General features: G+C 45.1%; 1 protein-coding gene across 1 annotated transcript in view; it reads right to left on the bottom strand.

Annotated features, from left to right (window-relative positions):
- Nucleotides 1-3832: 3832 nt before the first annotated feature.
- The window catches only part of SERPINE2 (serpin family E member 2), a 49702-nt gene continuing 40266 nt past the window's right edge, over nucleotides 3833-13268 (bottom strand). Inside the window, exons 8-9 of the mRNA XM_075861427.1 lie at nucleotides 5156-5239; nucleotides 3833-4415 (exon numbers count right to left, since the gene is read on the bottom strand). Of these exons, the coding sequence (XP_075717542.1) occupies nucleotides 4378-4415; nucleotides 5156-5239 (122 nt within the window). The 3' untranslated portion in view covers nucleotides 3833-4377. The remainder of the gene's footprint in view (nucleotides 4416-5155; nucleotides 5240-13268) is intronic.

Consider the following 13268-nt stretch of genomic DNA (forward strand, 5'->3'; position numbering starts at 1 on the left):
AGGCTGCCATGACAGACATCGGCACCCCACCCGGGGGGGGGGGGCGATGGGTTGACAGAGGGGACTGCTCCCTTCTGTTTAATGGCTTAAATGCCGTGGATGCTATTGGCTGTAGACTCTAAACTGTTAAACAACTGGGATCCGAGTTCTCTCCGATCCTGGCCATTAGTGTAGGGTGTCCGCTGTAATACCCGCGGTGTATGGAGCAGGCTCAGCCTTTGAGCTCGCTCCATAACTAGGAAAGACTGGGCTCCATAGAAAACTTTTGACTAGGCCCCCCTCCCCTCCCCTGGGTGCCGCACACAGCCTCCCCTTGTAGATAGTACCCCCCTGTAGATTATGCTATACACAGACCCCCCTGGAGATTCTGCTATACAGCCCCCTGTAGATAGTGCCATGCCATACAGCTCCCCCGTAGATTATGCCATACAGCCCCCTGTAGATTGTGACATACAGCCCACCCCCCCGTAGATTCTGCCGAACAGCCCCCCTTGTAGACAGTGCTATACAGCCCCCCCTGTAGATAGTGCCATGCCATACAGCTCCCTGTAAATTCTGCCATACAGCTCCCCTTGGAAGATTGTATCAAACTCCCCCTTGTGGGTAGTGCCACATAGCACGCCCTGTAGATAGTGCCACCCTCCCCCTTGTAGACAGTGCCATACAACCCCCTTGTAGATAGTGCCACCCACTTCTACCTTGTATAGTGCATACACCCCCCCCCTGTAGATAGTGCCATGCCATACAGCTCCCCCGTAGATTATGACATACAGCCCCCCCATAGATTCTGCCATACAGCCCTCCTTGTAGACAGTGCTATACAGCCGCCCTTCCCCCCATAGATAGTGTCACACCCCCATTGTAGATAGTGCCACACAGAACCCCCTGTAGATAGTGCCACCCTCCCCCCTTGTAGACAGTGCCATACAGCCCCCCTTGTACATAGTGCCACCCCCACCCTCTTTTAGATAGTGTCATAAAGTCCTCCACCTCCCCCTTGTAGATGGTACCCCCACATACCCTTGTAGATAGTGCCATTAAGCCCTCTACCTCCCCCTTGTAGACAGTGCCACACAAACAAATAAAACCCAAAAATTGCACTCACATGACGAACAGAGCTGCTCCACAACGCCGACGGGATCCTTGCGTAGGCCGGCGTGATCCAGTGACGTTATCACACCGGTCTGCACAGGGATCCTGTCCCTGCACCTGATGGGTTGCAGGCTGACTGTGGCCTGTAGCCTAGTAAATGGCAGAGAAGGGTGATACCTCCCTGCTCTGCCATAGTGTTCAATAGCATCTGCATCCTAAGGACGCAGATACTATTGAATGTGGCGTCGCTACTGCTGTAGCAGCCATAGCGGCTGCCAGCGGCGCCACTGGGCAAGTGGGGCTCATGCCACAACGCGGCAAGGGGCCCATCATGCGGCGGGCCCCATAGCAGCCGCTATGGCTGATTCAGCGGTAGTTACGCCACTGCTTCCCCCTGACTATGAAGTACGTTTATGTCAAATTTTGGAAAGGGAGTTAATAATGTATTTATTCTAATACAATTTTACACAGTGCCATGAATATCAAATAAAGGCATAAATTCTACTTGAAATATTTATTATGGGTTTATTGTTTTTAGGACCATAATCGCCAAAGAGGACTTGTCACCTGCCCAAAAAACTGCAGTTGACATCCCAGTTAGATTGCAGGTGCCTCGCAGATTCCGATGCTTTTTATTTTTTTCTTCTAGCCCCCACCGTTCCTGAAATATCGGGGCCGTTAGTTCTGGTGTCTGATATGCAAATGAGGCATTTGACTGTCAAGTGGGTGGTTACCCCTTATCAAGTGACAGGAGTTACCCGCCCACTTGACACTCAAACGCCTTTTCTTCATATCGGGCACAAAAACTAACGTCACCGATAGCTCAGCAACGTTGGGGGCTAGAAGAAGAAAATAAAAAGCGTCAGAATCTATGAGGCGCCTGCAATCTATCTAAAATGTCAGCTGCAGTTTTTTGGGCAGGTGACAGGTTCTCTTTAAGGTCCTAATACATTGCTTAACATAGGACCTTTTAGGTGTGAAACAGCGCTTTGGTTCACTGGAGTTGCAAGAAATTTTGCACTAATTAGCATTTTCTACCTCGTGTGCTGTCCTACTTTCTCATTAAATGAATATTATTAGAGCCTGTAAGAGTGGGAACCCCATTATGAGCACCACTATTACCATTTCAGCCTAATGGAATTTGTTGTTTCTATAAGTAGAAGAAGTGGACACGATCACAAAAAGTGAACTGCTACTTTTTGTTCCCCTCAAGAACCGGTTGGTATTTACACGTGAAGGCCTGTGGTGTTAATTCTGCATAATAAAGACAGTGTGTGCGGGGTCAGATTACTATCTATTTGGATCAGAGACTGCTGACGTTTAGTGCTGGATGGTCTAGCAAAGTAGTGTCAGGACTAGGTCAAATGTGGGATTGGCACCAGCGGGACTTTGCAGCGGGCAAGGCAGCCGAAAGCGCAAGTCACTTACATTGAGCAGCAAATTGCAGGCCTGCACAGCCCCGAGAGTCAATAGCAGAGGTTGGAGGAGGAGGATGAGGCCAGTTAGGCTATTTTCACAAAGTGTGGATAAGCTGCGTAAAAGCACACAGCATATACGCCCTAGGCGCCACAAGGAATTCCGGATGAAAACTGCACCAAATTATGGGGCAGTTTTTCGAACGGAATGCAGAAAACTCCACATACAAAAACAAAAATTTTCATACTTACATAGCCATGGCGACGCGTCCCTCTGTCATCCTGCATATATAGGCTATAGCCCATCCTGCAGTCCGGCCTTCAGGGATGACGTTTCATCCCATGTGACCGCTGAAGCCTTTGATTGGCTGCAGCAGTCAGATGGGGTGAAACGTCATCCCAGGAGGCAGGCCTGGAGGAAGTAACACAGACTTCTGGGTAAGTATAAGATTTTTTTTTCTGAGTTGGGATTTTTGCTCCGGAATCGCAGCTTTTCCGACAAAAAAATCGCATCATCTGCTATGTGTTGCAGGTTTTACCTCCACATTGCATTCAATGGGGAAAATTCGTAACAAAAAAGCACAGCAGGTCAATTTCTGAGCGGTTTTTCCACACATCATTCATGCAGCGTGTGGATGAGATTTGTTCAAATCTCATCCACTCTGCTGCTACTGTATTATGTTGTGGATTTTCCGCAACTAAATCCATTGCGGAAAATCCGCAGTATTTACACTACGTGTGAACTTACCCATACAGTGGGCATCATTTTAACCCCCAGACCACCTCAAAGCCACAACCACTTTTTACATCTGCTAAGATGTATTTACACCAGTCAGTTTTGTGGTGTTTTTGTTCAAAATTTAAGCAAACAAAAGAAACAAAAATGGCATGTGTAAATACACCCTAAACCTGGCCGGTATTTTGGGATATTTTCGCCGCTTAGTACACATTGTCTCTGAAATTTACATAATACAAGGTACATTTTACTGAATTGCTCAAAACCGGAATTTTTAAATAGGCATTGAGACCTATTACATGAATGAAGAACATAAAATAATAGTACATTATCTTTAATAACAATAAAATGCTACATATTGGTGATTTATGCCTCTCTTTCTGATTTTCCTTAGGCATAGCAAATTCCCAATACCTCTGTGGATACAAAGCAGATGTTCAAAGCCATAGGCCCTCTGTGCCGGAATGATGAATTGAATCCACCCTTTATAAAGTATAATAAATTGCACATAGTTTTTATGTAAAATTTATAATAATGTAAATTAAAAAGCATACTTTCGACAAACCTTTAAAACACCTCAAACACAATGTGCAGTCTAGAGTGTTTTATTTCAAAGAACACATGCATCGTCTGTTACAGGATATATTTTAAAAAAAAATTACACAGTCCAACCTCCAGTTTTCACAAAATGCAATGAAATCCAAAGAACTGCCTCTTAAACCAAATAAAAAAATTAATCTTTACATATAGAATGTGTGCCGAAGTACCACCAATGAAGGCTGGGGGAGGCCACATCCAACAGCACCCCAGCCACAAATACTGTACCGTAGAATACAATAGACAGCAGTGTACGTTACCCAACGCAACTGGCCTTTGAGATACCAAAAGAGATGTAAAAACTAAACATTCTGAATACCATAAAGAAAAAACTTTCAGTAGTTAACAAAAAGCAAAAACACACAGATCAGCAATGTGAGTTACTGTATCAAAATACATACAAAGGTCAATAAAAATAATGTTAAAAGCACAGTGACGCCTTCCCATTTAAAATGATCATTCACAAAATAAGACTAGAGTAATGTACAAAACACTGGGTTCGGATTTTATGACATGAGTAAGGGTCATTGCTCATCCTCAAGGCTTGTTGATTTGTCCTGTGAAGAGAACCGCACCTAGAAAAAGAAACGGAACATTCATCTATAACAACCATCAGGATATTTATTCACTTTTAGACACATCGATACATATATTATAGATATGTGATAGATACATAGATATGAGATAATAGATGTGCGACCAACTCTCCACTGAAAATGGGTGCAAGGAAGAATTCATTTTATTGATCTAATGGCCCCTCAGATTGTAAAATTTAAAGGCATTACAATACAATTTTGGCAATATCAGAATATGATTTTGATCAGTTAAATGCTATATTCGTATAAAATGTAATAACTCCCATTATATGGGCTATCGAAGAATTTACAGATGATTGGTAACCCTGATTAACCTGTAACTAGTGTACCTATAACTCTATTTAATTTTAAGTCGAAAATAGAGGCTCTGTCACCAGATTATAAGTGCCCTATCCCTATATATGGGCGTTGTAAAGAGAAACCAAGAGAGACCAATCAGCGTCATAAACTTCTCTCCATTCATGTCCATCTGTACTCACAGCACAGCATGATCTCGCGAGATCACGCTGTGCTGTCACATACACCGACAGTAATTTTACAAGAGTGTCTTGAGAGTGAATAGACATTGCCTCCAGCCAGGATACGATGTCTATTCACACTCGCTACACTTCGGTAAAGTTTCTGTGGGACTTACTCACGCAGCACAGCGTGATCTCGCGAGTACCTCCTGCCTTACACTATGAAAAACTTAATATACACAAGAATAAAGCAACACTTACCAGTTGGGTTATGTCTGATGAAAAACAAGAATGGTCTGTCCACTATAAACCAGGGAGGAGATGACCTTGCTATCAAAATTGCAGCTGAAAACATAAAACACTATTAATTACTTCTGCAATTTGTGCACAAACCATCATGATTTATTTAATTAAAGAATAGGCATCACAACAAGGCATACCTAGGCAGATGCCAGGGCTCACTGGACTTGGGGGCCCATGGTGGTCTAGGTAAAATATGCTCTACACGTGTCTACCTGAGGAAGTGTTAGATAGGGCGCCACTGATTCCGTCAGCCAAGGGGAGACACACACCAAGAACTAGTCCTGTTAAAGTGCATCTATCAACAGAAATTATTTTAAGGCATCAGCACCCACTACTCCCCCACAAATTTACTGAACGAGGGGCTAAAATAATTTCCATTTGCAAATAGTGGCATATAACCGCGATCAGCTCTACTTTTCGATGGAGAGTGCATTTGTGAGGATTTCTTCTTCTTCAGTCTTAGAGTCATTTAAAAATAAAGAACTCTGTACAGAGACATGTTTTTCAAGTTTTTTTGAGTATGTATGCATTGTACTTGGACATATAAGGTTTCATTAAGATAAAGGGTCACTTTTCCGACTGCTAGAACTAAGGCCTCGTGCACACTTCAAACACCGTTTTCATGGCCATTTTTGACGGATCCGTGTGCCCGTTTTAGCGGCCGTGTGCACTCCCGTGTGCACTCTGTGTTTCCGTTTCCGAGCACCGAGCATGGTACTGTCCAGGGTGCTGAAAGAGCAAGGTTGTTCAGCGCTAGTCACTGTACAGGGTGCTGAAAGAGTTAATGGGTTGCACTGATCGGCGGTAACTCTTTCAGCACCCTGGACAGTACCATGCTCGGCGCTCGGAAAATACAATTTAATGAAATAAAAAATAAAAAAATAAGTTAATACTTACTTTCCTCCTGTCCGGCCTCAAGGGATGACGTTTCATCCCATGTCACCGCTGCAGCCAATCACAGGCTGTAGTGGCGGTCACGCACATCAGGATGACGTCAGAAGGCCGGCCTCCAGGGATGACGCTTCATCCCACGTGACCGCCTCTGCAGCCAATCACAGGCTGCAGCGGCCTCTGCAGCCAATCACAGGCTGCCGCGTCATACAGGAAGGTCGGACTGGAGGAAGAAGAGGGACTCGTCACCAAGACAACGACCGGGTACGTATGAACTGCTTTTTATTTTATTTTTAATCAGCAGCCTCTTTTCTCTATCAGTGATTGATAGAGACAAGTGGCTGCCGATGAATGTAATATATCAGTAATGTACTTCTGCCCGCCCGCCCGGCCGTTGCTAGGCAATGGCTTCGTCACACACGGACGGCACACGGATGCCTTCCGTGTGCCTTCAGGTTTTTTGACGGCCCCATTGACTTGCATGGGCCTCACGGTCACGGGATCTCGGACCAAAGTAGGACATGCTCTACTTTGGATCCGAACGGAGCAACGGGACCTTCAAAAAAACTGAAGTGTGCATGGCCCCATTAACATGAATGGGTCAGGGTTCTAGCCGTCAGAAAAAGAGCTAGCTCCCTGAAGAAAAACACTGAAGTGTGCATGAGGCCTAAGGGGTACGGTCTACAAAAAGTACATAGAAAGTATAGAGCTGGTAAACATAGTGACAGCTAAAAGTGGAATAGCATTGCTTCTAGGGGAGAATACCCTAGACACCATAGGTGGCATACAGACCGGGCTGGCGTCAGCACCAAGCAAAGCCAGGGAACACTGCTGCCTGCCCCATAACATAGCTATACAGCTGCCTCTCCTCTAGTGTAGCACGCACTGAATGTTGTAGGCCTCTTTCACCTTAATATCGTGTCGGATGGCCTACCAGGTGAGGGGTATCCTCTGGTGGACCTGGCCCTCCTAAAGCATTTACTTCTAACTGGCCCTGCCCTTATCCACACTGATCGCGCTGTAACCGCTTTTATAACAGGGAGCAGCTGCTTCATATTCTCTCAATAGAGGTGCCGCCCACCAACAATGGGCAATCGATAAGTCAATCTGTATAATTTGTAATACAACATGCAGCTCTGTGTAATATCCCTCTAAAACAAATAGCGTGACCTTATGTGAAGGTGTGTCGGTGTTACCATTGTTTGCATTTTTTCCATCCCCCCTAGATTTTAAGCCTAGAAGCAGCACGTCATAGAATGGCACCTAGTCAGCTTACAGAAAAAAGCATGCCAGGTCAGACATATACAGATCCTGCATCATCCCCCTCCCTCTTCTGCCTTTGCTATAGTAAATTACAGCTGGAGCTTTTTGACAAGTGCTGTAACATGAAACAGGCAGGCTGCTCAGAGCTAGTAGTCGGAAGAGATGGGGAGAAGGGGGAGGTAGTCTGCAGACAGAGAAGAGTGCAAGAAAGGAAGAATATACAACCTATCAGTCCTGTCCTGTGCCCTCCTTCCTTCCACTAGCTGCCCTATTACTAAAATTTATGGCTTTCCACCATTGTTGTCCTGGATAGGGAGAGGTGGGATGTAATGGTCCCACTGCCTGATTGACAGATGTCCAGTACAGGGGCACGCTGTCCATCAGGCAAGATGAGCTTCTCGCCTCAGGCGGCGGTCAGCTGCCTCTCTAAGGGGCCACCACCACCCACACCTACACTATAATTGTACCTGTCTATAGAACGCAGATACAATTACATGCATAAGTGCTGAATGGCCGGGCACGTGAGCGCCTTTCAATGATGCAAGCGGTGTGATGATGTCATCACGCCGCTTGCGATGTTCAGCTCTAGCAGACCTGCTCAGAAGAGAGCAGGCCTGCATTGCCACAGGACGGCGCGGGAATGGGATCAGTTGAGTATGTAAAGTTAATTTTTTTCTCTTTAAAGTGTGAGTGGCATATCTATGGGGGGCTCTATCTACAGGGGGCACTATAGGGGGAGCTATATGTGGGGCACTATCTACAGTGGGGCAATATGTGGGGCACTATCTATAGGGGGCGCTATATGTGGGCCACTCTCTACAGGGGGCTATATGTGGGGCACTATCTACAGGGTGGGCTATATGTGGGGCACTATCTACAGCGGGCTATATGTGGGGCACTATCTACAGGGGATGCTATATGTGGGGCACTATCTACAGGGGGGCTATATGTGGGGCACTATCTACAGGGGGCTATATGTACGGTACTATCTACATGGGTCTGTATGTGGGACACTATCTACAGGGGCTACTATCTACAGGGGGATCTATGGGAGCCACTATCTACAGGGGGATCTAAGTAAGGCACTATCTACAGGGGGTTCTATGTAGGTCACTATCTACAGGGGGATCTATGGGGGGCACTATCTACAAGAGGCTCTATGGGACACTATCTACAGGGGGCTCTGTGGGGGGCACAATGTGTGTGGGACACAGTGTATGGTGCTATTATAATCAGGGACACAGCGTATGATGCTATTATAATTAGAGGTGCAGTGTATGGCGCTATTATATTTAGGGGCATAGTGTGTGGCACCATGAGGAATTTATCTTCATTTATAGGTGCAGACATTTTTGATAAGTGAGTAGCTGAAGACATCTGAACGGCAAACTTCAGAAATGGGCCGTGGCAAGTTATCATAGAGCTCTGGACTGGATGGAGAAGAAAAGAGAAAAATAACAACTAGAATCTGATAAGACATCACATGTGAGTCACTTAATGTAAATGTTTATATTTAATATTTAATTAGTAAATATTTTTTTTTTTGTGGAACAGCAACTCCCAGCATATCCTTACCATTGTTCAGGTCATGCTGGGAGCTATAGTTTTACACTGTGCAAACCTATACGGCAGGGATTGTTCTGGTGCTGTATACATGTGCTGAGCTTGGTTCTAGTATTGTATATTTGTAGAGAGCTTGGTTCTAGTACTGTATTTATGTATTAAGCTTGGTTCTGGAGCTATATTTATGTACTAAGCTTGGTTCTGGTATTGTATTTATGTACTGAGCTTGGTTCTGGTGCTGTATATATGTACTGAGTTTAGTTCTGATGCTGTATATATGTACTGAACATGGTTCTGTTGTTGTATTTACAGTTAGGTCTAGAATTATTTGGACAGTGACACAATCTTCATGATTTGGGCTCTGCATGCCACCACATTGGATTTGAAATAAAAAAAACTGAGATGCAATTGAAGTGTAGACTTTCAGGTTTAATTCAAGGGGTTGAACAAAAATATCCTGTAAAACGTTTAGGAATTGCAACCATTTTTCTACACAGCCTCCTCATTTCATGGGCTCAAAAGTAATTGGACAAATTAACATTACCATAAATAAAATGTTTTTTTTTAATACTTTGTAGAGAATCCTTTGCAGGCAATGACTGCCTGAAGTCTGGAACCCATGGACATCACCAAACGCTGGGTTTCCTCCTTTGTGATGCTTTGCCAGGCCTTTACTACAGCTGCCTTCAGTTGTTGCTTGTTTGTGGGTCTTTCTGCCATAAGTTTTGTCTTAAGCAAGTGAAATGCATGCTCGATCGGGTTGAGATCTGGTGATTGACTTGGCCATTGTAGAATATTCCCCTTCTTTACCTAAACTCCTTGGTAGCTTTCACAGTATGTTTTGGGTCATTGTCCATCTGTACTGTGAAACTACATCCAATTAACCTTGCTGCACTTGAATCTGAGCAGAAATATATCCCTGAACACTTCAGAATTCATCCGGCTGCTTCTGTCATCAACAAACACTAGTGAGCCAGTGCCTTTGGCAGCCATGCATTCCCATGCCATCACACTGCCTCCACCATGTTTTACAGAGGATGTGGTGTGCTTTGGATCATGAGCCGTTCCAAGCATTCTCCATACTTTCCTCCTCCCATCATTCTGGTACAGGTTGATCTTAGTTTCATGCTGTTCCAGAACTGGGCTGGCTTCTTTACATGTTGTTTGGCAAAGTCTAATCTGGCCTTTCTATTTTTGAGGCTAATTAATGGTTTGCACCTTGTGGTGAACCCTCTGTATTTGCTATCATAAAGTCTTCTCTTTATGGTAGACTTAGATACTGATAGACCTACATCCAATAGAGTGTTCTTCACTTGGGTAGATGTTGTGAAGGGGTTTTTCTTCACCATGGAAAGGATTCTGTGATCATCCACCACCGTTATCTTCCGTGGACGTCCAGGCCTTTTGGAGTTCACGAATCACCAGTGCGCTCTTTTTTTCAAGAATGTACCAAACTGTTGATTTGGCCACTCCTAACATTTGTGCTATCTCTCTGATGGATTTCTTCATTTTTTCCAGCCTGTTTCACTTGAATGGAGACCTCATTTTGTGGGTTCACAGCAACAGCTTCCAAATGAAAATGCCACACCTGGAATCAACTCCAGACATTTTAGCTACTTAATTGATGTATCTGAGTATGGGCTCATAGACTTTCTATTGAGTTCGTACACTGATACATTTATTTCCTGAAAAAGCCGAACAGACACGAAGCGGCTGAGCGCTCACACGAGCGCTTCAGCTGCTTCATTCTAGCGATTGGTGGGGTCTCAGTGCTCGGACCCCCACCAATCCAAACTTCTGACAGGTCACTATGACATGTGAGAAGTTTGTCAAACATTTAGCTACACTTTTAGGTACTGCATGTCTATAACAGAAATGCGCGGACCATTGGATAAAAAAGGGTGGGTTAAATAGGGCCCACAATACTCTATTGCTTAAGGGCACACAAAAACCTGCAGCTGGCCCTGCGTACAGAGCCATGTATTATGCTGCCATACACGCTGTGCACGAGCCCCAATACTAATAAACATTGATTGACATGACTAATCTAATAATTCGGATTAAGGCCTCATGCGCACGACCGTAGCCATGTGCACGGCCGTGATTTTTGGGTCGGCTGGCGAGTGTCACTCGCGAGCCGCCCGCAAATCGCGGGCCATGCACATGGCTGCGTCCATTATTTCCTGTGAGCCTGGACCATGCACGGACCGTGAAAACCACGGTCGTGTGCATGGGTGTAGTGTCCTGACAATACCATAGAGGAGTATTGTTTACATTTTAATGCATTGAACATAATGTTATATGTTGTGTTATGCTGCCACCTAGTGATGCAGAATTGGCATTACAATCTATTTTTCCAGCCTGTAAAGGGTGTGGCTGGAGAGGAGGGTCGGAGGCAGTTCCCATGAGGCTTTGCAGCAGAAAGTTGTAGAGGAGTCGGTTCCAGGAGAGGAACAAGGGAAGACAGCCTGTGAGGAGAGCTGAGATAATACTGGGCCTCACAGCATATTTAGTTCAGAAAGCTTCTGGCCTGAACTAGAAATTAATACAGGGAAGCAAACCTGCGTAAAGAGAAGGAAAGCAAGAGAGAAGAAAGTTCATTTTGCTGCTTGCAGATAGGAAACTGTCTCAGCCTGACTCATCCCGCCTGCCCTAGCTGGATAATAACTTCTATGTGGAACCAAGCTGCAGCCTGCAATCTTCCAGTAAAGAAACTGTGAGTTATTATTATACCAAGTTACATCACCGTCTCCTGCGTGTTAATCTGCACTGCACCCACTAACAACAAGGGCACCCCATATCCCATCCACCAGGAGACAGCACCACAGGGTGTGCCCCAGGGGGAATCAACAACTACCACCCATACATATGCAGATCCCCCTCCTTCACTGTGCCAGCTCCGCAGGAGTGTGAGAGGACTACAGCCACCGTGAGTACTACAACTCCCAACATTGGTCTCCGCACTTTCCCTCATCCCCATCGGGCTGTTGCACATAAATTGGCGTCACGAACAGGATGACTAATTGGCCAACCCTGCTACCAGAGTTAGTTTACATGTACAACAACACTGTACACTGTTCCACTGGGTACACTCCCTACTACCTCATGTTTGGTCGTCAGGGCAAATTACCAGCTGACTTAGACCTGGATGTGTCAGTGCCTGATGCCATCAACCCGTTGCCACGAACCGATTGGGTGAGTGACCACCAGAGACGTCTGGCTGATGCCAACAAAATTGTTGAAAGTCGAATGGAGGAAGCCCGCAAGAAGCAACAAATGGACTTTGACTTGCATGCTAGAGCCGAGCCTTTTAAGATTGGTGATCATGTTTGGCTCAAGAATAATCACAGAACGAGCAAACTGGACACCAAGTGGGAAACAGAACCGTACACCATCAAAGCCATCCCATATCCTGACACAGCCGTGTACGAACTAGTGAAAGAAGGCCGAGCACCTCAAGTAGTCCATCGTAACAGACTTAAATTGTGTCAAAAAGAGTTTGTTCCTGCAGAGGCTGAAATCGTTGAGAAACCTCCTGTTGTTGAGAAACTTTTACCGTCACCAGAGACACAGATGCCTGATTTTTCTCCTTTGGATTGGTTCTTTGGGCCTTTAATTTCCTTCATTGTCCCTGACAAAAGTGTTCCGGATCAAGTTGAGACTCCAATAACATCACAGCCAGGGTCTTCAGCCAGCCCAGAGCAACAGATGAACCCAGAACCAGCTTTCTTCGAGGAAGAACCTATTAGAAGACCAGAGAGGAGCACCAGGGGTAAATTACCCGCCAGGTATCTCGACTAACTGTTTCATCATAGAATTGAACATTTTCTCTACCTCATACTTTTTACTTGAACATTGAATGACTTTGCTATATTTACCCAAGTTATTCCGTGCCGAACTTTTGGACACTGTCCCGGTTGGGTTAAGTACTCTTGTACCCCACAAGTTTATATGAGGAATCCACATCCCTGTTCCCCAACAGTTGATACAGGAACTTTACATTGAACAAGAGTCATCGCCCATATTCCTTATTCTAGTGCCTTAAAGGACTGATGAGACTCTTCGTGAAAGTAATATATTGAACTGTTTTAATATATGCTTGATATGTGCCTGACTTTTCCATTCCTAGGGTTGCAGTTCCTCCATCGTTGCAGACGCCGAGGACGGCTTTTGTTAAAGCAGGGGTGTATGTAGTGTCCTGACAATACCATAGAGGAGTATTGTTTACATTTTAATGCATTGAACATAATGTTATATGTTGTGTTATGCTGCCACCTAGTGATGCAGAATTGGCATTACAATCTATTTTTCCAGCCTGTAAAGGGTGTGGCTGGAGAGGAGGGTCGGAGGCAGT

The sequence above is a fragment of the Rhinoderma darwinii genome, chromosome 4 (assembly GCF_050947455.1).
Source record: "Rhinoderma darwinii isolate aRhiDar2 chromosome 4, aRhiDar2.hap1, whole genome shotgun sequence".
NCBI lineage: Eukaryota > Metazoa > Chordata > Amphibia > Anura > Rhinodermatidae > Rhinoderma > Rhinoderma darwinii.